This window comes from Stereum hirsutum (assembly GCF_000264905.1).
Source record: "Stereum hirsutum FP-91666 SS1 unplaced genomic scaffold STEHIscaffold_6, whole genome shotgun sequence".
NCBI lineage: Eukaryota > Fungi > Basidiomycota > Agaricomycetes > Russulales > Stereaceae > Stereum > Stereum hirsutum.
This window is the reverse complement of record NW_006763136.1, coordinates 2051334-2078285: the sequence shown is the minus strand read 5'-3', so window position 1 is coordinate 2078285 and position 26952 is coordinate 2051334. Positions and strand designations below refer to the sequence as shown.

Sequence of the window (26952 nt, the reverse complement as noted above, 5' to 3'; positions counted from 1 at the left end):
AGGTTCGTGACAGATGCCGTGGTATTTTGGGCACTAAAACGCCACCGTATCCAGACATCGAACATACCATATCGGGTCGAGTTTATGACGATACCAATGTGTTCGCCGTCGCTTACGTCGAACAGCCATCTTACCTTGTCGTCACAGAGCTGAGGACGTACCTTGTCCACCGTCGCCGACATCATACGAGCCACAATGCCTCGTCCAACGCCAGGTCTTGCCCATTTCTCCCAGCAGACCTCGCTGCACTCATCCTATCAGACACTCTCCAACGATCTCTCAGCTCAGTCTCTTTCGACTCTCCACTCGCAGCTCGCCACATTCCGCACTCACCTCCAAACGTTCGCGACGACCCATCGTTCCAAAATCCGACAAGACCCCAACTTCAGACATGCGTTCCAGCAGATGTGCGCCTCCATAGGCGTCGACCCTCTCGCCGGTGCCAAGACGAGGGGCGCGATGGGTCTAGGAGGACTCTGGGAAGGGCTCGGACTCGGAGAGTGGATGATTGAGCTGGGCGTGCAAGTCGTGGACGTATGTGTCAGTACGCGAGAGAGAAACGGTGGGTTGATCACCATGGAGGAGCTCATACGCATCATCTCCCGCCTACGCGGACTCTCTCCTCCCTCGTCCGGCTCTTCAGCCAGTGCGGGTGCGATAACAGAGGATGATATCTCGGCTGCCATTCGCACCCTGGAACCGCTCAACGCAGGCTATACCATCATCACCTTACCTCCCTCTCTATCTTCCTCGCTTCCCTCCTCACACAACACGTCCCACAAACTCATCCGCTCCGTGCCGTCCCCACTGGACTCATCCATACTTCCGATCCTATCCCTCGCACATCTCCACAATGGCCGTCTCTCCGTCTCTCTCCTCGTCTCTTCCCAAGGATGGCCCGTCGAGAGAGCTCGAACGGCGCTTGATAACATGCTCCTACGGGACGGGACATGCTGGCTAGATGAACAGGGCGAGGGCGAGTCGGCTGATGGGGAACCTGGTGGGAGAGCGTATTGGGTACCGGCTGCGATGCACTGGGAGGACTGAGGACTATGTGTCTGACTGGGATATCGACCGTGATATGGTGTTCTGTGCGGAGCGCTTCGGTAAGCGCGAGACTGACCGTTGAGGTTATCTTGTCATCGCACCAAGTTGCGGACAGCCCGTTTATGGTGAGTCTGTCATTGTTCCTATCATCCAAAACTTTGCTGGACTGCGGAACGTGTTTAGGAAATATGACTACCCCAATACGCGCTGCGGAGAGCAAGCCCGGAGAAAGACGAGTTAGTTATGTGTACGACTTGTGATCAGAACTCTTAGAGCTGTACCCTTGTATTTCTTGTATCGTTTTTACTGTCAATCCTCTGTGTGGCAGTGATCCAACCTGACTGTCCAGCACTCGCACAGAATTCCACACAAAATCGCCTCAGTGTTCACATGTAGTCATTCAAGACTTGGGCCTTCCGTAGTCTGGCTTCGCACTAAAAGATCGTGAACCAATTCATAGTGCATAATGCTCCCATATGATATTGGCATGTGAAAAAGAGTCGGAGCGCGACATGGCATAATACAGCAGGCACGCCGCATCTTTTGAGCATCATCTCTCCACCCTCGCAACTCCCATCCACGACCTCTCGACGCATCCCATCAAGCCCAAAAAGCGAAATAAGAGAGCGCTTAGAAGGTGGCGGGGCGGTTTGCGACGAAGATCGACTTGGTCTTGGAGACACGGTGGGGGAGGGGGAACTTGAGCTTGGGCTGGAGGAGTTGCTTGATGTACGGCCTGCGGACATCCTCGCTCTTCGCAATCTCGACGACGCGGAGGATCTATAGTGACCGTCGCGAGGGAGTCAGGACAGGAAAAACGATAACAATGCATCGGTGCAGAGAACGTACGTGGATAGACCGGAAGCGGGCACGATGCCTGGCGGCCATGTCCTGGTAGAGGGACTTGACGGCGTCGGCACGGCTGAGCTCACGGAACTCCTTGTACATGTTGTGTGTACCCGAACGGGAGTCATAACGGATCCAGATACCGAAGTTCTTGACCTTGAGGGGCCTCTTCTCCGAGATCTGTAGGAGACAGCCAAACGCAGCAGGACAAAGTAGAGCAAGCGTTTCCGCGAGTCGCATTGTATCGTATCACAGCAAGGATTGTGCGTGTGAGGGACGGCGCGAAGGTATGAATCACCAGAGCCCAATCAAGGGATGGAGTAGGTCAGCAAAAAGCCCTTTCCGCCTGCCTCTTGAGGGCTGCATGGGTACATGTGGGAGAGGAAGAGACGGGTACTAACGATGTTGACGCCAATGATCTCACCATTGGCCTTCTTGACCTTCTTCAACTTCCTGTGTTGTGCATTAGTGACTGAAAGGCTGATTGCTAGCGATGGACGGTGCGCACCTGAGGAAGTACCAGAAGCGAGACTTTGCGACAACATCGTTGACCGCAAATATACGCATCCGGTAGATCTTGGGAGTCGGCTCAGACTCGGTGGGGAGATGCCTCCCGACAACTTGGTATTCCGTCAGGCCCATCTGAGAGTTACGTGCGTTCCAGCAAGGTCGAGGAGAGGAGTGGATCGGGTGTACGAGGAGCAAAGAGAGATACAAGTCAGTACAAGTTCACAGCAGGGCCCAAAAAATTGAAGTCGGTCGGTTCATCCGTCCAGCACTTCGTCCATCCACCCCGTTCCTTCGCTCGCCCTACTCCCTCTCACTGACAATAGACCATCGGTAACAATAAGGACAGCATAGACTCACTGTAGAGGTTTTTGAGGTCGGTTTCTTGAGGTTATCTACGCCGGTGAGCTCGATAGGCAAGGCTTGGTGCGTCGGGCCAGTTGTTTGGGCTCTGTTTGGCCGAGTGTTCGGGGGCACGCGAGATGCAATGATCAATCTTATCAGATAAGACAATGCGTCAGCGACCGCCCACCGCTTCGTTCTTTGACTCTCTTCAGCATTCTTGCGTCAGGATATTCACAAGATCGTCGGATCGTACAAGTGGTAATTTACATGGCATTGATGTGATTGAACAAATTACAGCAGACAACACTTTCGCATTTCAAGAAACCACGAAGTCCTCACCAGATCGCGGACTATCTCTACCTCGTCTAGCCAACGACCATACTCGAGCTCGAGTCCACCACCTCCGTAATCTGCTCTGTTCCCTCCGATCCCTTGGTACCAGGTCGCCGCGAGAAAACAACATCCTTGATGATCTGCGAGATGAGGCCGTGTTGAGCCTCTGCGGTGATCTTCGTGCTGGAGGGTCGAAATACAATCATGAAAGTGGGTGAAGAAGCAGAAATTGATCGTCAGAACGGTGAACCATGTAAATCTAAGAGCAATGACGCGTACATGTCTTTGACGCCTTTCGCTAATTGATTGGTTTCCTCCTTCTTAGCTTCCCTCTAAGATAAAAGATGTCGTGGAGTGATTAATATTGTAAGAACAGAGAAGTCGATTATCTGAGATGTACCTTGGTCGCGGCGTTAGCTTTCTCGTCCTTCGGCAGCTGCGGAATGGGTGCCCGTGTCTGCGATACGCTCCCCGAAGCCTTGGCCAATTTCTCACTGAGATCGACCAGTTGACTAGCGGCGTATGCTCGGTTCTGCGTGATAGGTATATGAGCCACATGGACCCGTATTCGCAATAGAAATCGAAACGCACCGAGATCAATGGGCTCTGGCTCAACGTGTTCACCCAGTATTTGTTCCACAACAGGCCTAGAAGTTCCTCGTCTAGACTGCTCTTGAAGATCTGCACGTCCAATGGGTAGTATTGGTTCGCGTGTACACCGAAGTCTTCGATTTTTGAAAGAGGAATGGATTGATATTCGTCGCCACCTCCCCCAGAGGATGATGGAGGGGTGTAGCCTTCAGGATATGTGCGGAAGGCACCGATATCGACACGACCGGCAGAAACGGTGCGGTTTGGGTCGATCTGGTACAAAGGAAAGTGGCGAGGAAAGTGGTACACGCGGAAGGTAGCGCGAAAACAAGTGAGGTGAGAGGATATTTAGAAAGAACTGTAGGAAGGGCACTTACGACGACAGCGACGAAAGGGTCTGTGAACTTTTGGTTGTTCATCTGTGTGTCCACATCAATTCCGGAAAGCCAACATCCATATCCCGGATGTGAATGGTACCACCCAATCGCGTTCTCTAGTCGTTGCACCTATATCCAGGGTCCGAACGTAGCAGAGAGATTACGAGGGGTCGATATGTGAGGAATGAAATAATGACAAGACAGAGGATATAGCACACCTTCTCACTCTCGGAGATGTACTGCACCATGTACTCGTTCGCCTCATTCTGCGCGTTTACTCGAGTTTCCGTTCCTTGGACGGGCAAAGCGAAAGAGTCGATGATTACAAGGGAGTCGCCCATGACTTTCCCTTGCATGAGACCCATAATCTCATGGGGAACACCCGACCGTGCGTGAATGACCTGCATGTCCATACGACGTGAGTATCTGTATCTCACGAACACGTTTTCGAGGAGAATGTGGATCCGATCACAACCAGGATGAACATCTTCTACGCACCATCTTGATCAAAGCAACAGCAGAGATCTTACATGATTTGAAGTAGTGTGGATCGGTGCTCCAGGGTTGTAGTCGATTGATATCCTTGTTTGCCTGGACATCATATGCGTAGATCTCATCCTGCGGTGAGATCTCCTTTATGTCGTTCACGAGAGAGAATGACTTGAGGGCGGTATCTGAACCTGAGGCTGCTGCCATGTTTGGCACGCGAAGGGTGAGCGAGGCTAAGGAGTGCGTCGCAGCTATTGGGAGGTGATTGATAGCTAGCAAATGGAGACTTTAAGCAGTGAGAAATCCTTCTCAAGTATTTGATATCGTCAAAGAGCAGCAGGAGTACTGGAAAAGTCGACGGTGATGAGTGCCGCAAGAGAGCCCTGTGTAAGATTGAAGTGGCTCTGGTTGACGCGTCGGCGCCGCCACACGCGACACGGCGAAAGCCGGTCAACGCGAGCCAACGCGTTCGCGATTTGGGCGCGTTCTGCATTCGCCAAAACTCTTCCCTAACTCTCCTCTGTTTGTTTGACTATCTTGTTCCTCTGTGATGATCAGTTTCAGTCACGTATGCGCACCTTCATCAAGGCTCTCAGGCTTTGAAGGAGTCCGATCTACTCGTGTCTATGACCGAGAACACAGTGTGCCTCCAACGGCGGATCTCGCAGAATTACAGGACGACGTACAAAACCTGAATATATTATGTCTTTCCGCACCTAACCGCGTGTCCTCATCCAATACGACCTTTTCTGGAACGTACAAGAGCTCGCAGTCTCAAAGCGGATGGCGGTCAATATATGGAGAATCGACACGGACCGTGCGTAGCGGTGTGAACCCGAGCAGTGTCCGCAATACCGATTCTCCATCGTGAAACCAATGATACTCATTCTCACTTCATGATACTTTACAGATGTCTCTAAGTTCGTAATACTGATGCAGCTAAATAGATACATTCCGAACACACGAGCATCAGAGTCACGATAAGGTCGGGATCCTCTGAAACACCGCCTATAAATTGTGTCAGTCAATATACATGCAGTGTGTAGGAAGGTGTTCACCCACACTCTACGATCCCGAATGCTTGGAGATGGGCGACGGCCGTAGCTGCCTCGACCAGTCAACGCCTTGTGGCTCAAAATCACGGTGGGGTGGATGTGGCTCCCCGAGAAACAACTGCGCGCGTAGGTAGAGTGCGCAGTCTCAACATGGGGAGCTCCTACCGTTTGACGGGTAGGTGAGTATGTGGAGAACCGACCTGGGCAGTGGCACACCTGGATAGAAGTGAGTGGCCACGCCTTCTGCATGTCTCCAGAACTCAAGAAACCTATTTCACGCAGTCACAATCTTTTGACAACAAAAGATCGATCGATCCGGGGTGAGTAGTGATTCTATGGCTTCTTCATTGACGAATAACTCACCTTGTAGTTAGTCCGACCAGGACGATTACTCAAGTGGTTATTATCTCAAGAAGCGACATTGACACACATTGCGGGCAAAATCGTCTACCAATACGGAAGCTGGGTAATGGGAGTGTATGCGCAGTGCGAATTGGGAAGAGTGGGCGTCCTCTTTCAGGGCTCCCGGGGTCTACTGCCGCAACCTGTTTATATCTGACCAAAAGGCGCCACGAGCTCGTGTGATCTTGGACAGTCTACGCAGCGTGGAAATACTCTCATTCTACACTCGTCTGGGCCCAGACAGGCGGAAGGTCATTTGATGCTCAGTAGAAACGCAATCATCATGTGTCTAGTGAGTATTCTGGACCTTGGGTTCTTGAAACTCCCACATTCATGGCTAATTTTCCTGCACGAATACCCAATCCGTTGAATTGCTGCAGATCTTATAATACCGTTGATGCTCATGGACGTTCTACTCGATGCGTGGGGTGTTGGCCACGTCTTTGTTCGGAACTCGCTTATTGTGCAGCCCGTCTTGGTCTCAGACTTTCGAAAACTCTTTGCAGTGAAGCGCTCGACACGGCATTGAGTTCACGAATCACGAGATGCTTTGAAATCTTATAACTTACGCCTATGTCTTGGCCGTCTTGACCGCTGCGGTGGCTCTTCCGAAGTTCGATTCTTGAGGCACTCAGGTATTCTTCGAGCAGTATCCCTTCACACTCACTCGCGCCTCTGATCTATCGACAGCATGATTTCATGTGAAACTGGCCGGGCTTTCTCTAGCTATAGTTACCGCCGCCGAACGTCTTCTGCCCGTAGCTTCGCCATATCAGTGGTGTGAGTGACGATTGTACAAGGAGGTCGGACGTAAATACGCGACGGCAGGAGATGTTATTTCCTTCTGGCATGCCCAACGGGTGGTTTCTATTTCCTGAAATTCCTTTTATCGAGGCGTTCTATTTTTCTCCCATGGTTCTGCGTTTTCTCAGCCTCCCGTGAACCTGCCCTGGACACATAAGACGGATAACGCCCGCATGAAATCGGCCAGCGTTTCTACGAAGCTGGCGCAGGACAAACGGCGGACCGGAGACGAACGTTCTCACTCACTTACTCAACCCACCCGACCCTTCCCTTACGTCGAAGGTGAATTAGAGTTTACAGCTAGTCAGTTTCGACCGCCTGGGTACATAAAACCTCAGAAAGGTTGATGTTGGCTGACTTCGCCGCTCTGCGACTGTGCTATTTTCTCCCTCGGCGGCGATCGCCTCCACCTGCAGAAGACGTTGTCGTCCTACCGAGATACTCTCTGCATCGAGCAAAAGCTGCGTCGACTGAAATCGACGAATGGTAATACTCAAGTGGGTAGTCATTTCTCTAAATCTGGGTGGGTGGCTTCAATCCGACGAGGCGCTCACATCATATGCAGAACTGTCTTCAATGACGAGGCGGTGCCTCTCGCAGGCTTCGGTGAGCTGTCTTCTCCTTCGCATGTTTGTTCAATAATATAACTGACTATACGACTCGCTGGTGAAGTTGTTCTGTATTACGGTCTGCCTTCCTGTCGCCTTAAGAACGCCGTGCGCTCCGCTAAGTTCGGTACAATCTAGACTGGGCTCTGACGCTGCCCATGGAGGTAGAGCGTCATTGGTCACGAAACAACTTTAACTGGGTGTCGGTCCTTTTCTTCGCCAACAGGTAGCTCGTATCCCGCTCACAATCCACTCGGTATCATCAGCGCTGACTACGCTACCTGATATCGAAGGTATGGGGCGACTCTTGGGTATCTGCCCGTCATGTTCCAGACGTTCGATCCGTATCAGGAGAAAAACAGCGTAGGCCATCGTCCCATGAATACTCGCTGTTTCTCACTTTACTTCTAGGACCGGTTCGTCGGCCATCAATTGACGGACTCTTTTTTTTGAGATCTGAATCCCTTCTGCAGAATACAAGCTTTGACGACCTATCGCACGGCTCTGGCCGCAACCATACAACTCCTTGCAGCTCGTCAGTGCATCAAACGCCCCTAGACGCTGACTGGTCGCGTCTGACATTTTACAATTCACACCTATCAGTTCTTATGGCGGTCAGGATCTATGCCATGTATGGTTGTAGAAGAGTCATCCTTGTCGTGACCGCATGTTTTGCTGCGGTGGCCATCTGTTTCACCAGCGTGAGTGGTGCCACTTGGTCTCTACTTCACGGACGATAGTTTGGTGGTGACAATCCCGGTAGTGGGTCATCTTGGGCCAGATCTCCACGGATACTGTTTTTTTAACTGAAGAAGTGTAAGCTCTGTTTGTTCCCGCTGCATTCCTAACATACTGAGTGAAAAATCTCCATGCAGGAGACATAGTAAGTCTGCACCAGTGTAAAGGGTTGATCGCAAGCTGAATGAAATCCGCTGTACAGGGGCCGCAGGGGCATGGGCTGCATTTCTACTGTTCGATACAATCGTCTTCATTCTCACCGTGCACAAGGCGTGTCACTTTGGAAGATCTCCCAAACGGAAACTGGTTCAAATAGTATTCAGAGACGGTGCGTACTATCGACTCTGTTCATTCATTCCTGCACCATTGCAAGTTTCTCATTAATTATCACTAGGGATCATGTACTATGCGTGCGCCTGCCGTGCGGTCTCGCATTGTAGCTTATTCTCAATATCTTCATAGTGTTATCGCCATGTTTGGGCTCGCAAATATCATAACCCTCCTCGTATGTTTTACTCCCTGCCCATTTTGTATTATGAACCGCTCTGAATTGACATGGCTCCACAGCGTGCCCCCGTCAGTTGGTCCGCGGAGTTACGCGTACAATCACTCACAAGTTTTGACTTCTAGGCATACGAGCAGGGAATTCTCTCGACTCTTGCCAACATGTATGTCAGTCTCACCACATACCCATCTATTGACCATCAGAATGACCATCCTCGTTCCAGTATATGTGTCACCACCATGAACCGACTCATGCTCAATCTTCGACATCCAGAGCTTACCGAATCCCCAGGAGCGAATACGGCTTGGAGAAACGACGGCACAAGTACCGGATTCTCAACGGAGTATATCACTACCTCCGTAGAGCCTGGCCCCAGCAGGGACATCGAAGAGTATCACCGACGGATGGACCATGTAGCAGTAGAAATCCAGGACGTTTCTCCCATCACTGGTAGTAGTAGAATATAGAGCAATTCATTCCATCGATGTAACAACAAGTGTTTTGATCAGTGAGCATCTCCCTGTACTAGAAGTGCTGGCCTGTGCGATACACCAGGCGCCGTCCAGTTGACCAGGTGGAAACGTTCCTGCCTCCCGCGAACAAACTCCCAGCCTCTCTTCTCATCAACCCAATAAACGTCCTCCTCTTGCATGAATACCAGATCGCCGCCTTTCTCGGGTACGAAGTGGCTCGCGTAAAGCTCGATGCTATAGTAGGTGTTCGGCAAGAGCGGGAGTTCTCCGAGGACGGGGACATGCTCTTGAAGGTTCGTGAATCCTTGAAAAGGTTGACAAGAGAGGCATGTCAGATGGCAGTCGCTTTTGACTCTGATGTCCGGACTTACCCATGACGGTCCCAGCACTATGACCCCAATCCCCGATAGGATGAGAATAGATCTTGCCTTCGATGCCTTCCTCTTGCATCTTCATCAAACTCTTCTTGAGAATATCATCTCCGAGCAACCCCGGCTCCATCATCTCAAGCAGAATATCCTGCATCCTATTGCTCTTCCTCAAGCCCTCCTTCATGGAGTCCGGCACGTCCGTCTCGCCTTGACTCGTACGAAGGACGTATCCCAAGTGCTGTGTATCAGTGTTCAGTCCTAGCGCAGTGATCCCAAAGTCGACGTGCAACATATCGCCTTCTTGAATCGTTGTACCCGTCCCAGACCATCCGGGACCCGTCACTGCAGTCACGACAGAGACACTAGGATGGAACCAGGTCGTCGCGTTCAGCGCTTGATACTTCTCTCGGAACCACCACTCGAGATCCTGCCACATCTCGTTAGCATCTTCGTGTAGACCTTATATAGGCTTCGAACGCACAACAGTGGTCGTGACACCAGGCTCAATCACCCTCTCACTAAAAGCTTCTTCAACCATCGCCCAAACCGATTCCATCATCTTCTTATACCACACTAATTGCCCGGGCACCCTCGCCGCAATAAACTCCACGGGCAACATCGGCACATTGACCGTCCTCTCCATCCACTTCTCCCCCAACTGCACTTTCAACTCCTCCATCTCCCCGACATGCAGCCCTCCCGCGAACGCAATGGTATCGTGCGTGTTTATCGCGATGCGTTGGGGGTCGAAGGAGGAGAGTACGGAGAGCAGTTCGGGCCAGACGGAGCCGGTGTTGTCGACCCAGGTGAGAGGGTTCGGTTGGCCGGCGAGGGAGGAGGTGTTGGTGTGGAAGAGAACGACGGTACGTCTGTGTGGTGCGAACTCGGTCGCTTGTTTCATTGACCACCATACGGTGTCTTCTGCGTACTCTCGCTGGCTCATCTACAGGTGCCATATATTGCCGAGGAAATCAGTCCGCGAGAACATCAGTTGTGTGGATCCTATCGGAAGGCAAGAGCAGGAAAGGCGCACCAGCCACGCATCGACTTCATACTTCTCCAATAATGCGGGGATATTAGCAAGTCGTTCAGCTCTCCATGCATCTTGAAGCCTCGCCCTCTCGCGCAGAGGTGGTAATCTTTGATACTGCGAAGGCTCAGTAGGATGAAGTTGCGCCTGCGTTAGACCGACACCTAGACCATAGGCGAACAGGAGAACACTGCTAGACAGCGTCCTGCAGGTAGGAAGGAGCATATCTGGGGGTTTTCCTCATGTTCGCTGCCCCTATCGATGTTATATGTTCGTTTTGCTCCCGGGCATATCTCTCAGGGACCAGGGTGGGAGTCAATTGCAAGAGGAGATTGTCAAAGATCACGGGCCCGTGTACGTATCGCGTGTTGTCAAAGTTGACAATCATAGCGTCCCGTCGGTAGACGGAAAGAGTGAGGAATATGGTTAATCTGAACGAACCAAGGACGTTGCAAACGTTTTGCGCGAAGGCTCTACCAGGCATTTTTTGGAGAGATAAAGGAGGTATGGCTTTCGGGATGGTGTTTATAGCCGTGCTGGGTCAACGGACGGATAATTTCGATGCAGGCACGGGCAAAAGGTCGCACTGGTTATCAGAAATACCATAAAGAACACGGCGAAGAGCAGGAGGACGCAACAGAAGAAAATAAGTCGGGAACGATCCAACATTCATCCCGCAGACATCCTCGTCACCACCCACCATCCATCCTAAAACACACCAACCCGACCAAATACACTCCTTCGCCCTCTCTGGTTCAATGAGAACAAACAATCACCGCGAGAAAAAGAAAAGACTGTGCCATCTCTGGTAAGGAAAGGGTTCCAACCCGGCTCATCACCAGGACACCCTACGGTGGGGAACACACTCCAGCTAGAGAAGACTGAATCAGATTCCGTCTGGGACCCGCGGTAGGCTCCTGCGCGAGGCAAAAAAAGGTATGCGCAGGGGGACAATAGTGCGAGTCCGGAATGAGTTGGAGAAAAAAAAGGATCGTTTGGGCGAGTGAGTTTTATACGAGAGGACACGTGATGGGAAAGTGGGAATATGTGGCGAGCGGGGTTTTGGGCGATGTGGCGACAGGGGCTAGTGGTTTGGGAACACAAATTGATCAATATTCGATAGGCTCTTGCAACTTTGTATGGCTTGGGAGTTTGCCAAGTGAATCACTGGTGGAGATATGTAGTATGCTATATTTGGAGGCCGTTCAAACAGAATAGGATATCCATAACCTAATGCCTCGTATCCTCTACACCTCTATAGATCGATACTCTAACTCAAGAAAAGATCACCAAGCTCGAACCCAATATGGACATTCTCCCACAAGAACGCAACCACGAAGACACCGCGAAGGAACCAAGAACCGAAAACTATATAAATTTTACTGAATGACTGGCACCGTCTATATCCCAACCCCTCCCACAATCACTGCGTAATCCCCGCCTGCTTCTTCCCCTCCCCGACTGTGCCCTTCGCCGGGACGAACAACCAGCCAATCGCAATCAAAACCCTCATCCCACATCCGATTCCCAACGTGCCTGCGCTGCCCACGCTGGTTTGCAGAATGGCGCGGGAGACGAAACCGCCGAGGAAGAGGGCGATGACGGCGAGGATTTTGTGGTCGCGGGTGATGACCATGCGGCGGATGTCGAAGAGTTTTGGGTCGGCAATGAGTTCGCACCAGACGGTGGTCAGGACAACTAGTGGATATGGGGAGAATCATGGTCAACGTCAGTCAGACGTTTAGTGCGTTCGTAATAGAGCGGACGCGAAGAGTATATAGATGAAACGAAACGGGAGACTTGGCGAGATACGGGGATGGTCGGAAGGTTGACAACATGCATGTCTAAATATACAGCAACAGCGGCGGCAAAATGAACGCACCAGTAGTCGCAAACTGCGTATTCACCCTCTTGCCCATAATGCCCTGCAGTCCAACACTCGCACTCATGAACCCCAACGCCACGAAACTCGCCGCATGCGTCCACGCCGGGTCGCCCCTGCTCGTCCCGACGCTCCCGTCTCCACTCTTCCACAACGAGACGGCGGCGGCCATGGTGAACAGCGCCTGGATCATCGTCCCAAAGAACAGCCACAGTCGCGATTTGGGACCGGAGCGCATGTTGTCGCCTATACGACCGAGACCGGCGCCGAAGATGAAGGTGAGGAGCGATGTGAGGGCTTGTTGATCTGCGAGGTGGAAGGAGGTGTCGTGCGAGGGGGAGGAAGACGGGAATTCGAAGAGACGGCAGAGGGCGAGGGCGAGCTGGACAGAGTTACCGGTCTGAAAACCACACCAGACGAAGATGGCGGAGAAGGAGATCGCATCACTGGAACCATACATGAGCGTAGTTAGACGGTCAGATCTGTTGCACAAAGAATATATGGAAAGTGGGATACGTACATGTAGCCGGTCATGAAGCAGAACGCGGCAAGAGGATATGTCGACTGAGATGGGTCGACATCGAGCTCGAGATAGTTGAGCAGACGAGCGGGTACGAGTCTGTCCAAAATGCTTGGTTGCTCGCGAATGGAGGCCAAGGCGGGCTGAGGGAGAGCCTCGTTAGCCTCCTTGGAGCTGGACGCTGGTGCCACTTCAGAAGCCATTAGTGTGAGTGTCGACGCAAAGACGATGGCCGAGGGCTAGTAGGGGATAGCTATGTGCATCAAGGACCAGAGAAAAAGAGAGATGTGAGTAGTTCGCCATAGATGGCGGACAGCGGAGATCGTCGGAAGGACTGACCAGCAAGAGCAACGGATAACGGAAGGCCGGGTCGACGTCCGTGCGACTTCAAAAAACACAAGTCCACCGCAGAGGATTTCACAAGAGTCGGGGCGAGGGGGCGCTCTGACACGGAAAAAAATTCAAATGCCAGAGGGCGGGAGGTTATATAGATATGGCGCCAGCGCCAGTGAATATCGCGACAATATTCTGGTCCAAGATTTTCCAAGCAACTGTCATGCATTCCTCCCTCCGTGAACACCGCGGGCGGCTCAGACGGATGCTTGGCAGGTTCTTGCATCAGGGAAGGAAGAGGACGCCTGAGAGTCCCGACGCTCCCAGTGCGGAAAACCATTGTCTCACACCTCTTGGTCTGCCGTTATCAGGCTTGGATTGCTCCGGCAGGGAAGTCGGTTTCCCCCATAAAAATGTAATCCACGAGTATGAGGAGTACACCGGACGGGAGTCGAACCCGTGCCGCTTGCTTGGAAGGCAAGCATGATACCGTTTCACCACCGGTGTCTGCATACTGTTCACTTATGCCGTCTCTATCATTTTGGGTGACTCCTTCCTAATGCTCATGCTCATGAACGAATCATCATACAAGCTTTCACAGGCTTTCACCCAAGAGCTCTCCGAGCCAAGCATCCCATCTAAGGATTCTCAGCACCAGGGTGCAAGGGACGCTCCAGACCGAAGAATGTGCACAACTTCGACCTGAAAGATGAGTCTCAGTCTGTCTCGGCGTGGGTTTCCCCCCTAGTAGTAGCAACTTCCAGAGTGCCCGTCTCGAAGTTCCACCGGCTGTGAGTCCGCATGAGACAATATTTTGAATCTTTCATATCGCGGCCGGCGGACCCTCACTGAACTGCCGCGAGAGCGAGGCTACAGAGAACAGAATTAATGTCGAGGCTCGAGAGCGAGTTAGGACAGATTATTCCATTGTGATATGAAACTTGATACTACACTTGCATATCGGTGGCAGAAAATATCCTAGACAAGAAACGGAGAAACATCATGGTGGGGATATGATGACTTAACGATGAACGATAGATATATGTCCAATACGACGGGAAGAGAACGAGAACAAGGCGAACAGCATGGAAGATCATATGGTGAAGGACGTACGAAGGTAAGACAAGGAAGTCAAGCAGAACAGAGAGCTGAAAACTGACAAACGAGAACGAAACTCCGCCACGCACGCATACGGTAGTATCCATACCACCTCAAAACGACGCGTGCCGATGTCTGAAAACGCTAACGTTAATTCTATAGGTCAGTAGTACCTACCCACTATGAGGTGAGTTAGGCCTTTGGGCAATGGAACGAGTCGGATGCCGCCCAGGGCTTTACATACTACTGGCAGGAAGTATCCTAGACAAGAAACGGAGAGACACCATGGTGGGGATATGATGACCTGACGTTGAATGATAAATATGACAATTGGGATGAGATGAGAACGAGAATGAGAATGAGGCGGAAAGCATGGAAGATATCGCTGGCAGAACAGACTCAGCTGAAACTGATAGACGAGGACGAGACTCCGCTACGAACGGATACCGTAGTATCCATACCACCTCAAAACGACGCGTGCTGATGTCTGAAAACGCTAGCCTTACTTCTGCAGGGCAATACTTATATGGTCTCCAAGTACTTAGTGCTGAGTATAGGCCCGCATAGAATGATATGGAGAGAATTTGTGCCAGGGTGGAAAGTCACAGACAAAGCTCGAGGAGGTTGTAGTTGGAGAACAGCTTGCAATTAGAGGAGCTTGAAGCTGGATGAGCGAGAACCATAGAAAAAACTAGAACGGAGACCTCAACCGCAACAATAAAGCGACTAATGAGATCCACCTCAGACCACCATGACAATATTGAGCTGACCGCGCGCTCTGCATAGAGATGCAGAGTCGTCGAGGAGAAGCCAAGGCCGGCGAGATATCCTTGGATTTGTGGCGCATCGTAGCCTGTGAAATACATGGAAGGGATTGCCGTCCTCAGTGGGGATACGTCTGGAACAGGAATATCAGATGGGCAAGAATTGTGATTCAATCTTTGATTGCTACGAAAGTTGAGGAGATCAAGGTGGGGAGGGCAGTATGATAATGGAATGGGAGGTGCTAGTGATCCTACGCAGAATAATTGCGCCAGCCGCCGTCACTCTCCCCCCGAGTAGCAAGCTGGGTCACCAGTCTAGGCTAGCCTAAGACAGAGATGCATTATCCTGCAATTGTATATCCGAGGAAATGGGAATGGTCGCAGGGCGAGTCGGTTGAACTAGTTAAAGTCTGCCGTACCAGAGGGCGGTCATGCCAGAATATCATCCGCAGACATCTCAGACAACGGTCATGAGGAGCGCCACGGTCAACTAGAGCCGCTCCAGAGAATCCTGGAAGAGAGAGAGAGCACGATACAGCTGTATCAGAAATCAAGCAAAGAAACATTCTTGATGAGGCTGCTCAAGTCAAACGTCGAGTGTTTTACGATTTGTTAGAAGGAAAAGGCTAGAAAGATGATCAAATCGCCGGTTCCGGAGACAGCCGGGTCGCCACAGACCGCACAGTCCGAGGCTCCGAGCTGTTTCACCCAACCTTGTCTCAAGACTGTCTCGTTCTCTCTGTGTTCCGCCAGCGACGCCTCGGTTTCTTCTCTCTGCTCGGCTGGGTAACTAGAACGAAACTCAGACAACAACTGGACAATGGCCATTCTCTACTGGGCGCTTGTGACCGGCGTGCATTGCCTCCGGATCTCTCTCTGTGCTCAAGAGTTGCAATCTCGAGGTTGACCGATGCCCAACTTGCCGCGATCGAGTCCCACTGGGGATATGTGACTTGCGAAGGGTGACAGAACTTTAATTAGTGAGCTCCAAGCCGGGAAGGGTAGATGGACGTCCACAGTTGGGAGAGAGAAGCTTCTGCGGAGATGCAGTCAACATGATTCGCCATTGTGGCTGAAGCCGGTGTGTTAGTCTGTTCCGCTCGTCCCGCCCAAAACAACGCTAATTGTGAGCAGGTCCTGTGTAGACTCTGTGTTATTGCTGTGTTGTCTTATGTGTACAATTGAGCAACGAAGAGGATTCAAGCTCAAGCTCGACCATTTTGACATTAACAATGCGAGCACTCTGGGCCTTGGTGATTAATTGCTGTCCACGCGTGCCATGATGACGACGCCCGGAGCTGAAAGAGGTGTGTTTATTTCCCAACGTGCGCGGCCAATGAGGGCTTGGACGTCGGGGCGATGCATTCTGGAGCGACGAGCGTCGGAGCTGGTCCTGAATTTCTTTCCTCCTCCGCTGCCCGAGTGCGTTCAGCTCGTCGTGTCTACAGTCTGAGCCTGTTGCAGCCGAACAATAGACGGAGGAGGATGGAGCCGCGTCCGGATCTGCTGTTTAATGAACTGCTTGATGGTCGGCACGGCAGAGAGGATCGGCGACGAGAGCAGGCCACGCGAACGCGACAGGAAGAGAGGGGACAGTGCGCCGGATGAGGAAGAGAGACTGCCTGAAGGAGCGGTGATCCGTATATGGAGCGAAGGGACGGCAGCTTGCACGGAAGACGAGTCGCGCTTCGTGCGATGCCGCCCCACGCTGAACATGGTCCCCCGCCAGTGTATATAAGCCTCCCGGCCTCGTGCAACGTCCCCCGGCCGTCCATCTCGCTCGTCCCCCCCGCCACGGTCTACGCTCCAAGTTCTACCCTTCGGATAGCAATCCATCCCAGCCCGCCACTGCGCGCCACACTCGAACCAGCACTTCGCTACCGCCAGCTACACGCTCAGCCCAGCTTGCATCCTCTATCTGGAACCCCCTTGTCTATTGAGCATCGTCTAGCATGCAGTCTCCAACGCCCACCGTCGGCGTCGACTCGTCTCACCCGCCCATTCCCGTTTCCCATCCGCGCACCTCTTCTCGTTCGCCGACGCAAAGAAACAACGCCGTTCAGCCTCCCATCTCCCCACCCAGGGCCTCGAAGGCGAACGGCAACCTTCTCGCTACCCCGGGCTCCCAGCTCACGCCGTCGTCCCCGACGCCGACGCCCACCGCCCCTAACACGCCCATTCATGCCGCTGTTGCCAAGGCGCCGCTCACGCCACCGGACTCAACCCTGCGTGTGGCGCCCGCCGCCCCCGCTAACACCAACAACAACGCCTTTACCACTCCTACCGACGGTGCGACGGGAACTCCCAACGTATTCTTTGCGTCGTCGAACAGCAACGAAAATTCGTCTCTGCAGTCTAACCACACTCTGGCGACCGCCCAGTCTGAGAGTGGCCTTTCCGCTGCGTCGAGCACTGACGACTCTTTCAAGACCCCAAATGTCTATATCAATGGCTTGCCTCCTAACTTCCCCGAGGAACAGCTCTACGCCATGACTAAGGAGTTCGGCGGTGTCATTAGTGTGCGCACGTTTACGAGGCATGTCAGTGATCGCCCGTCGTAAGTCCTCACCGCGTCCGTCTTGATCGCTCAAATGCGGAGCTAATGTCCATCATTTTGGGGAACAGCGGCTATGGGTTCGTTCTGTAAGTGTTCGTCGACCTGCGCCCTGCTTTACAAATTACTCATCCTCATTTGCAGGTTCGAGACGGTGGATTCCGCCGAAAGGTGCATCAAAAGTCTGCGTAGTTTCCGCAATCTTCATCCCTCGTTCTCCAAGGTCCGTTTTATTTACTTAACCTCTCCGTGCTGTCGACTGATATCAAGCTTTATGCAGCAAATTCACAAGATACCAGGAACGTCCTACGCTAGTCTTGCGTCGACCAACTCCACTTCGTCTGTTTCTGGAATGTCGTCCTCTGAATCTGCCGACACCTTCAAGGCTCGCATGGAGAGGCTCAAAGATCAGTCGAGTACCAACTTGTACATCGAAGGTCTACCTTTGAGTATCGATGAAGCCGTGAGCGATACACTTGACATTCTATATAATCTTGGCGATTCTGATCGCCTTTCGCCTGCTCTCTTTCTACAGACCTTGTCCGCCCTCGTTGCACCGTTCACGATCAAGAGCAGCAGGTTCTTCCAGACTCGCCTCAGCCACCCTCCCAGGATCATCGCCTTCGTGCGGTACGTTACTCCACGCACTCTTTATCGCTGCTTCGGCTAAATTGTTTCTGTGAAGGCTTGACTCCCGCGATGCGTGCGAGGAAGTCATCGAGCGGTTGCACGGCCGCATGGTTCGCGGCTGGAACGACCCCGGCAGCCGCATTTCAGTTCGTTTTGCTGATTCAGCTGAACAACGCGAGCTAAGGGTGTGTTATATATATCCTTTACCCATCCGTTCATCGTACTTATCTGCATATGTTGCACTTTTTCTGAAGCGCGCCGAACGCAGTGGGCGTGAAGACGAGCAGTCGCCTTCCAGACTGACCATGGCACAGGCTGCTCTCTTGAACCTTCGCGGTCAACAGATTCCGGCGCCACAGTTCAGAGGCATCTCCGCCTCCCAGTCCCTCCCCGAGGTGCAGCGTCACGGTGCCCCCAACTCCTTTGCGGGGCCAAATGTGACCAGAGGCAGGACCCCCGCTCACGCTGGCCTCCCACTCCATCCTCTCACCGCCGAGTACCAGAGCCGAATCGACACACGCTCTATGCCTACTTCACTCTCTGCGAACCTTGCCAATCTCGCTCTTAATACTCACTTGCCTTCATCGTTCTCCACTTCGCCGAACCTTCCTTCCTCGATCTCTCTGGGCTCGAACTTTGGCTCTCACGGTCTCCCTTCCTCTATGAGCGGCTCCGTCTTCGGATCCGGCAGCGAAAGTCCAGTTTTCGGCAGTGAGATCGACATATCCATACTCTCTCGGGCTCAAGCCGCTAATCCGAACGGGTTCACGCCGCTGGAGCAGCAGTTGATACTCCAGGCTCAGGCTCATGCTCAAGCCCAGCAGCTTCAAGCCGACAGCGAGGCGAGAAGAGTCAATGCCGCCTTCCCGCGCTCGTCTGGCTCCGCCAATGGAAGCAAGCTCAACGTCTCTGGTGCGAAGGAGTTTGTCCCGAGGGGTCTATTGTCGAGGATGCAGCAATCGCAAGGCCAGTCGCAGGATTCGGCGCTGGGCAACGGCACCGCGTATTCGCTCAACTCGTTGGCTGGTCTCAGTCCCCTCAACATATCTGAAGCCGATTTCCACGCACAGTCCGGTCAGCAGCGTCATCAACGTCCCCAGCAGCAGCAGCAACAGCAACGGAGGATGACGACGAACAGCTCTGCGGGCGTCACGATCTCCGACCCACTCGCGTCGTTCAACGCCAAAGACGCGAGACCTGCCTTCGGTTCTTCCCACGATCGTCGTTCGTCTCAAAGGTCTGACATGGAGGACACTCGCATGTCCAGCTCCCTCGACTACAACAACCGTGTAGATGCTCCTCGCACTCGTACCGGTACCGAATCGGTTCCCTCCACCAACCAGGCTGTCCATGTACGCTCGACCACTCTCCCCGGCACTTTCATGCTCGCATCCGGCGCCAAGAGCCCGAAGCCTACTGTCGCTGGCATGGGCACTCGTGCAAGCGCGGCCGGTGACGGCAACAAGTCGATGTCGGCCGCTATGGAGGGTTCGGGAGCCACGGATTCTCAGGCTGACTCACCTATCCTCATCCCCAGCCCTGCGTTGACGTACAACTCCAGCAACGAGTCCAGTGCCTCCAGGACCCCCAGTACCTTGAGCCCTAGCACTCCATTCTTCGGGTTCAATAGCCCACAACAACAAGCTCGCGACTTCGATGGTCCTCGCAAGGAGGAGACCATGGGCTCTTCCGGTCCTGGCCCGAAGAGAGCTGTTCACGGGGAGGAGCATGCGGAGGGTGAAAACATGTTTTCAGTTGGGAGGGAGACGGCTGTTCGAGACGGTGCTCAATGAAAGAGCTCTTCGCTACTTGTTTATCCACCCACACTCCGGCCAGTGGCTATTGGCTATCATTCGTTTTCCTTGCACAGGCTTGACGCTTTCTTTGGTTCACGTTAATCTCGGACTCACTTCTTCGCATCGCTGTTTGGATTCAGGCTTTCTTCGTTTTCGTCGTCGTCTTCTCCCGTCACTATCGTCGCCGTCGTCCCCTTCCATCATTTCCCACTTCGCGTCGTTTCTCGGCCGTCACCATCGTATTTTCCTACCAGGTTCGTTCGCACTCCCTAGCATTTTTCATAACTTTAAACCCCCGTGGGGTCTAGCATCCCAAGCATTGAGTATACCATCAGTTTACGCTTCGCTACCAGCCTCCCATTGCAGATTCGCATCCTTCTAATAATTTCTACCCCTTTCATACATAGCAGATTATCGTTTCCCAGTCGCTACACCGCTCCGTCGGTTTAGCTCGTTTTCCGTCAGCATTCTTTTCACTGTCTCCGTCTATCCGAATTATAGCAGTTCTAGTACTAGCAGTAGCAAACCACAATTACCTCGCAAAGATACCGTTGATAGAATCCATATACGATAGCTCGTACGACTGTACATAGCAGAGCGTTCAATCCTGTCATTTCGTGGGATCGTGGCGCAGAGCATTTCTTCGAGTTGGGCTTCCTTTTGTACATGTTCCTATGTAAAACGTAGTGTATAAATGAAGTGTTGGTTCGAGGTTTATCATCAGGTGCGACGGTTGAGGCGACATCTTCTGACAATTGTACGTCGGCGAGCTTTGGACTTTGACGGACATACGTGCAGGAGATTGACTATACGTTGTACGATCACAACGATCACAGCTCGACGAAGATATTGATACAAATACACAATTCTATTTCTACATTTCAATTGTTTGGTCCGTAGTACGAGAAAGCGACATCGACGTCAGGCTCACTCAAGCCTTCGCTGCGTAGGCTCTTCGCCCTCCCTGCCACCTGGACCGTACTGGTCGGTACCCTGGCCTTGCTTCTTCCTGTGAGTTTGACCATCGTGGTGAAGCTATCGAATACGAAGCAATGTCAAAATTAGTACGGGATACCAGAGCCATAGATAGATAGAACTGGACTCAAGCAACTGTCAAGGTGAGAAGCACATACCTCAGCGGAAGTCTGACCAGCACCAGGGTGTCCGATCCCGTCATGAAGTTGTCTCGAGTCTGCGCCGTTGAGCGTCTCAGCTGCAGTAGGGCGAGCTGCTCTGGCATTTTCGTTGTAGACGGGGTCGCTGAGAGCGGGGAGACCGCTGCCGGGGAGGGAGTCTCCTGCTTTGGCGGAGGGGTTGATGGATGTACGAGGTTCAAATTCTGGGTTACGGTCTAGTCAAAGAAAGCAAGAAAAAGATGTCAGTAATCGAGGATCATTTACATGAAGGTACGAGTATGATGAATATAAGAAAGGTACGCACAGTTCGCTGAATTTGCACCACCATTCGAAAGCAAAGACGAAGCGGCCTGGTCAAGCTCGCCCATCTGCGCACCAGAGGGCCGCTGCACATTCTTCGCTGGCTGCGACGTCTGCGTAGTCGAAGTACTCGTATTACCCTGCAAACTCTGCCCACCACTCAATTTCTCTCCCGCGCTCGCCGCGACGGACGATTTCTCGTTTGGCGGACGGTCAATGCCCGTCGGTGCGGGTAGGTGCTCTTCAATCTGGCGCTCCTCGCGTCCTTCCCCTGCGGTCTTCCATCCTTTACCGTCATCTTCGGTTTGTGTGGAGGGGTCGGCGACGACGTAGGTGTGGCCCGAGGTGGCTTTTTCGGCGCCGGGGAGGGTGCGGAAGTTGGTAGAGTCGGTGCCGATGATGTCTGTCATGGTGTTCGTTTGGGATATGGGATGTGTGGGTGTTGTGAAAGGTTTTTTGTAGTGGTAAGTTGAGAGAAACTGGTTAGGAAAGAAAAGCGGAGGAGGAGGGATTAAATACCTGTCCTTGACGGACGATGATGCAAGGGTGCCACAAGTGCGTCATCATAGCCAAGTATAAATTCTCCACCTTTCTCGGAAGATCTTCAACTCCACGTCAACAATACAGTATTTCATCGCCTCCAGAGCTCCAGCCGCAAGTCACCGGCGGAAATTTGTGTCACCAAATTCGTCGTCAGACATCGTGGCTGCAATCGTCAGGCCCGTGTGGCGTGAATAGGGGCTAAAGCTCTAAAGGCTAGCCCGGCGTCTGCCGTCGAGTCAGCGGCCGGAGGTCCGCAGCAAGTTGAATGAAAGCGCTCTGCACTAGCGGCGATGTTTGCCCTTGAACCATACATCAGTGCATCCATCATTCTGTCGAGCATAGCCTGCCCTGACCAGGTGCACCGACGACGCTGCCTTACTCTCCACTGCGGCGCAGCTTTGAACGTATAAAGTCCAGAGACACGATCACTTTCGCTTCTGTTGTTTCAACGCACGCAGACAACGAATTCAACCTATCCTCGTCAGCATGCTTGTCATGGATGCCGACCCTCGCGATTTGAAGGACATCAAGCAGGACGATGTCGAAGTCCGGAGAATGAACAACAACGGTCCTTCTGATCAGGTATGCTATCACTGTCATCATCCACTTGATGACTAGATCCACTCACCTTTCACCAGTTACCTCCACCGTATACACCAGGCGTATTCGAACCCACCACAGAGCCCACCGCGGAGCCCACCGTGGAGCCCACTGCGTCTTCATCCACTTCTGACTCCCAACCTGGCCCCTCCGTCAACCGAGACCGTCCACTCCCACCTCCTCCGCCACCATCCATCCCCTTTTCAAACTACCTCCTCATAGACCGTAGGAACGGTAGCATCTCGGGCCAATACCTGATCGATACAACACTACCCGAACCTACAGGCCCTGCTGTCGTATCCAACAATCTCGAACTTCGTAGCCATAACGGCTCCGTGAAAGGCGAGGTATGGATCAGAGGTACACCTGAGAAGAATAAGAAGGCGACCGTCAAGTTCTTGAGCCATAACGGTTCGGTGAACGCGAAAATTGTATGTCGTTTTGGCCGTCGACTGTCGAGTGTTCACGGATGCTCACACGGTTTATTTTTAGCACTCGATGACACCGGCAACACCACTTTCCCTCGACCTCTTCTCCGCAAACGGTTCTATGACCCTTGCCATCCCGCGCTCCTTCCACGGATCAATCACCCTTGCCTCCAAGCATGGAAGCCTGAATATCACCAAAGCCCTACAGGCTCGAGCCATGCTCATCAGAGAAGAGGGAGGCCAGGCCTTGTATCACGTCCAACCTCCTTCGGATCTTGAGGTCTCCGAAGGCTTAGAGCGGGTACCAGGCGAGAGTGATGCGCGTATAGAGTCGAAGAACGGGAGCGTGAAGGTCAGGTTTGAGGATGAGGATTGGGTTGCTTCGGTCGCGGGCGGGGCAGATGGTTACGGCGGTGTCTTTGGGAAGTTCATGAGAGCCTTTACGGGGTGATGCTTGGAATGATGCGGTGTCCATTGCGATGCCTTTCGATGGTTTGAACTTGGTGTTTCTTTTTGGCTGCTTGTCTTCTTCGTGCTCTGTCTATCTGTATGTCTTTGGACTGTACTGTGTAGCATTTTGCTTGAATATCCTGGAAGTAGCTGTATTTCCTCGAAATTTACTCTCCCTTCTGCCCTGACCTTTTGTTGCACTGTCTCCAGCTGAAGTTGTTTGATGCGAATGCTAGGTTTTCAATGTCCGACCCCGCCGCCGGAAGCCTAAGCCCTCTGATTCTAACAGAGCCAAACAAAACAAACACGCGAGCCCTTCGCGGAGGAACGAGCTGCCTTGACATGTCTTTTCCGTTCGTTTCGTTTTCTTTTCTTCTTGTTCCTCTGACCAGCTTCACAGTCTCCCAAATTCAAGAGCACGTAACTTCCTCCCTCGCGTTACCGCTCGAACGTTCCAACATTGCCAGCCTGATCGCGAAGACCTTCGCGCCATCTGTGGCAGTAGATTGTAGCGTCCGAGGAGCCCGATATTAGACCGACGTTATCTCGTTCGATGAGCTAGTGTCATCGCTGTCCGGGACGAGGAACATGTCTACCATCGTCCCTGTAACGGCGAACTTCCGTATCGGGCTCATAAAAGCATTTGGAGGCCGAGGTCAGAGTGTTGTCTATCGGGTTTCGGACGGGTTTGTTTCGAACGGATGTCAGGCACGCCCACCCTATGTATTTCGAGACGGTGAGTATACTCGAACATGTTCGCAAACTGAACTGTGCGAGAGCTGTGAGACATATACATCCCACCCGCCGATCGCCGCAAGCCTGTGCGGATCACGTCCGCCGACCCTGCCCAATCAATTCCTTTTCGAAGGAAACATTTCGAATGTTTCCTCGGGTATTACACCAACCAGAGATCTCCTGTATGAGATGATATCTGCTCTTCGATCTTCATCCGGACCGGGACGACTGTGGGTCATCTCTGGTGAAATCGCTAATAGGCAGCGTCCCGTGGCCATGTTCGAGCTGATCGTCTGACCGCTGACCACTCTCATGCCTCGGTCGCGTAACGATATACGCATTCGTCTTAGCGGCGTTAACGCAGTTTGGTCCTTGTGGAAGGAGGCGCCGTTCTGCCTTCTGTCATAAAACACGCTTGGAATCGCTCAGGATGTTCGACCAATTCTTGCTTGACGCCCTCCGTGCACCCGCCCGCACCCACTCCCGAGTTGACGGAGATCGGGTCGTTTGACTCCACGAATAGACACCGTTCTTTGACAAGGCAGATCGGACACTTCGAGGTAAGGTACGAGGTCTTGTGATAGGATGGATGATTTGGGCGAGGACTGGGTATGTTGGCCTTACTCCTCTCCACAAAATCTCTAACACCCTGAACACATTTGCCTTACTTCTCATCGTCAGCCATATGATGTCACTACAATCTCGGCCCCCGATGGATCCATCACCGCAAAGTTCGTCTCGTTTGGGGCCACACTGACAGAGCTATGGGTAAAAGACAAGAACGGGGAGGCAGTAGATGTGGTACCAGGATACGATGATAACGTGAGCTTGAGCTTTTTTTTTCTTTCCTTATGGGCCTACGCGTGTAATAGGAAGACCGACATGTTTTCTAACCCTCCCGAATTACTGCCATGAACCCCTGTGGCGACCACCCATGCAGACCATGCTGATGAAGGATCCTGGACATCCTGTGTTCAACGCAATTGTCGGAAGGTAAGAACACAATTTCCAGCTCTCTTACTACTCCTTTCATAATTGATGCTCGTATGGTTTTTCTGACACTCCTAGATATGCCAATCGCCTCAGTAATGGTGCGGCTTCTTGTTGAAACTGTATGCGCCTGTCCCACATTGTACTCTGTTTATTAATGTCCCGTGTCATCACTAGGAACGTTCTCCGTTCCCATATCCGGAGATTCCTCTACCGTGATGGGTGCCGACGTTTACCATATCGCCACCAACGACGGTAGTGGGTCGTCTCTCCTATCGTGCATTTGTATATTCTCCGAGTCTTACTACATTTTTTTACGTCTGTTTCCTTGTTACCTCAGAGAATACCCTCCATGGCGGTCTATATGGCTGGGACCGTCGAAGCTGGACCATCATTGCGAAGACGGACACGAGTGTGACATACTATCACCTGGACAAGGGCGACGAAGGCTTTCCAGGGAACGTCTTTGCGTATGTGCGTTCTCTTCCTTCCCTTCTTTTGCAGTCCACTGCTGCTTTCATGGGCAGGGTGAGATTGATCACACAATACGTGGTCCGATGATCGTTCTAGGTGACACACTCCGTCGCATCTGGAGAGTTGAAGACAGAAATTCTCGCACAGGCCACGGAGAAGACACCGATCATGCTCACACAGCACATATACTGGTACGTCTCCATCTCCTTTGAGATTCGCCCCTGTACTTCCAGTGACTCAACAGCACGCACCTCTCGTAACAGGAATCTAGATGCATGGCGTACGGACGCTGGAGACCCCAGTAGCGCTAATATCCTGGATCACACCCTTCGCATCAACGGTTCCCGCGTCCTTGAGGTTACTCCAAACGGTCTGCCTACCGGCGCTGTGACGGATGTTGAAGCATCTCCGTTCGATTTTCGGACGGCTATGAAAATAGGAGCAAGATGGGACGAGACGACGAACCTCGGCGGACCTGGTGCGCCCCATATCCTGACTATCATGGTGGTGGATAAAAAACGCTGATGTAGAGCATAAGGAAAGCCAGGGTACAACCATTGCTGGATACACGATGAGAAAGAGGACGAGTCAGCACTTGATGTTTCACTATGGAGCAGGTCATCTGGCATCCGGTACATCTCTCCTCTTCCCACCACCTTCTTGATAGTCTCAGCCTTTCCCTATCCACATCTGTAGTCCTTCCCTGCTCAGTCACGCTCACACTATCCTTCAGACTGGACATAATCTCAGACAGCCCCGCCACCCAATGTTACACCGGTAACTACCTTAACACACCACGCAAAACCGTCCACGGCGGCCCAAAATTCAAGTATTCACCGTATTCAGCTGTTGCGATCGAGCTGCAGGGGTGGGTTGACGCTATCAATCATCCGGAGTGGGGCATTGATCAGTTTTGTAAGTACTATCATCCAAGCTGTCGTATCCCGATCTTGAAGCGCAGGGGTAGTGGTGGTCGAATGGCATATTGATTAGTAGTCCTCTCTGTTTATTTTGCAGATGAGCCGGGAAAGGATTTCAAGTGGTCTACGACGTATAAGTTCTCGGTATTGGAGGGTGGTTCAGATGACGACTAAGTCGTGGTAGCAATACTGTACGGTCATACTAGAGCTCCCCGGGGTTTATAGTTTCACACTATTTATATAGTGACCGATACAGTTCGGTCTCCTTTCCTGACTGA

At 52.4% G+C, this 26952-nt stretch overlaps 9 protein-coding genes and 1 non-coding gene across 10 annotated transcripts; 4 read left to right on the top strand and 6 right to left on the bottom strand.

The window, feature by feature from the left end:
• The first annotated feature begins 124 nt into the window (after positions 1 to 124).
• Positions 125 to 1373, top strand: STEHIDRAFT_146952 (winged helix DNA-binding domain-containing protein). The gene is made up of 2 exons (XM_007303790.1): positions 125 to 1172; positions 1231 to 1373. Exon 1 carries the CDS (start codon positions 196 to 198, stop codon positions 1045 to 1047), a length of 852 nt encoding a protein of 283 aa, XP_007303852.1. The 5' UTR covers positions 125 to 195; the 3' UTR covers positions 1048 to 1172; positions 1231 to 1373.
• A 101-nt stretch (positions 1374 to 1474) lies between these two features.
• STEHIDRAFT_121227 (60S ribosomal protein L20) lies at positions 1475 to 2834 on the bottom strand. The gene is made up of 5 exons (XM_007303789.1): positions 2761 to 2834; positions 2402 to 2535; positions 2295 to 2346; positions 1897 to 2073; positions 1475 to 1827 (listed from the first exon to the last, which is right to left on the bottom strand). The coding sequence occupies exons 2-5, from the start codon at positions 2533 to 2535 to the stop codon at positions 1678 to 1680; spliced, it is 513 nt and encodes a 170-aa protein (XP_007303851.1). The 5' UTR covers positions 2761 to 2834; the 3' UTR covers positions 1475 to 1677.
• A 168-nt stretch (positions 2835 to 3002) lies between these two features.
• On the bottom strand, positions 3003 to 4888 carry STEHIDRAFT_78704 (Mov34-domain-containing protein). Its single transcript, XM_007303242.1, has 7 exons — positions 4545 to 4888; positions 4265 to 4447; positions 4047 to 4175; positions 3670 to 3942; positions 3479 to 3610; positions 3358 to 3410; positions 3003 to 3261 (listed from the first exon to the last, which is right to left on the bottom strand). Exons 1-7 carry the CDS (start codon positions 4740 to 4742, stop codon positions 3111 to 3113), a joined length of 1119 nt encoding a protein of 372 aa, XP_007303304.1. The 5' UTR covers positions 4743 to 4888; the 3' UTR covers positions 3003 to 3110.
• Positions 4889 to 7987: 3099 nt separating this feature from the next.
• STEHIDRAFT_130960 (uncharacterized protein) lies at positions 7988 to 11005 on the bottom strand (the record flags this gene model as incomplete). Its single annotated transcript, XM_007303788.1, has 7 exons — positions 7988 to 8000; positions 8157 to 8175; positions 9200 to 9424; positions 9492 to 9918; positions 9973 to 10434; positions 10525 to 10638; positions 10721 to 11005. 7 exons carry the CDS (start codon positions 11003 to 11005, stop codon positions 7988 to 7990), a joined length of 1545 nt encoding a protein of 514 aa, XP_007303850.1.
• A 689-nt stretch (positions 11006 to 11694) lies between these two features.
• On the bottom strand, positions 11695 to 13359 carry STEHIDRAFT_168334 (uncharacterized protein). Its single transcript, XM_007303787.1, has 4 exons — positions 13263 to 13359; positions 12924 to 13176; positions 12404 to 12849; positions 11695 to 12219 (listed from the first exon to the last, which is right to left on the bottom strand). The coding sequence occupies exons 2-4, from the start codon at positions 13124 to 13126 to the stop codon at positions 11945 to 11947; spliced, it is 924 nt and encodes a 307-aa protein (XP_007303849.1). The 5' UTR covers positions 13127 to 13176; positions 13263 to 13359; the 3' UTR covers positions 11695 to 11944.
• Positions 13360 to 13692: 333 nt separating this feature from the next.
• On the bottom strand, positions 13693 to 13763 carry STEHIDRAFT_t133. Its single transcript has one exon. It is a non-coding gene; the product is annotated as a tRNA-Gly (tRNA).
• Positions 13764 to 17070: 3307 nt separating this feature from the next.
• On the top strand, positions 17071 to 20095 carry STEHIDRAFT_168333 (uncharacterized protein; the record flags this gene model as incomplete). Its single annotated transcript, XM_007303786.1, has 7 exons — positions 17071 to 17675; positions 17744 to 17761; positions 17817 to 17895; positions 17953 to 18135; positions 18208 to 18302; positions 18358 to 18487; positions 18557 to 20095. The coding sequence occupies 7 exons, from the start codon at positions 17071 to 17073 to the stop codon at positions 20093 to 20095; spliced, it is 2649 nt and encodes an 882-aa protein (XP_007303848.1).
• A 930-nt stretch (positions 20096 to 21025) lies between these two features.
• STEHIDRAFT_156589 (uncharacterized protein) lies at positions 21026 to 21944 on the bottom strand (the record flags this gene model as incomplete). The annotated part of the gene is made up of 3 exons (XM_007303785.1): positions 21026 to 21133; positions 21232 to 21449; positions 21539 to 21944. 3 exons carry the CDS (start codon positions 21942 to 21944, stop codon positions 21026 to 21028), a joined length of 732 nt encoding a protein of 243 aa, XP_007303847.1.
• Positions 21945 to 22572: 628 nt separating this feature from the next.
• Positions 22573 to 23556, top strand: STEHIDRAFT_156588 (uncharacterized protein; the record flags this gene model as incomplete). Its single annotated transcript, XM_007303784.1, has 3 exons — positions 22573 to 22659; positions 22716 to 23108; positions 23170 to 23556. 3 exons carry the CDS (start codon positions 22573 to 22575, stop codon positions 23554 to 23556), a joined length of 867 nt encoding a protein of 288 aa, XP_007303846.1.
• Positions 23557 to 24761: 1205 nt separating this feature from the next.
• STEHIDRAFT_121220 (galactose mutarotase-like protein) lies at positions 24762 to 26945 on the top strand. Its single transcript, XM_007303783.1, has 11 exons — positions 24762 to 24899; positions 24972 to 25112; positions 25231 to 25283; positions 25359 to 25381; positions 25458 to 25598; positions 25621 to 25754; positions 25851 to 25945; positions 26018 to 26232; positions 26293 to 26386; positions 26488 to 26669; positions 26772 to 26945. The coding sequence occupies exons 1-11, from the start codon at positions 24876 to 24878 to the stop codon at positions 26846 to 26848; spliced, it is 1179 nt and encodes a 392-aa protein (XP_007303845.1). The 5' UTR covers positions 24762 to 24875; the 3' UTR covers positions 26849 to 26945.
• The last annotated feature ends 7 nt before the right edge of the window (positions 26946 to 26952 follow it).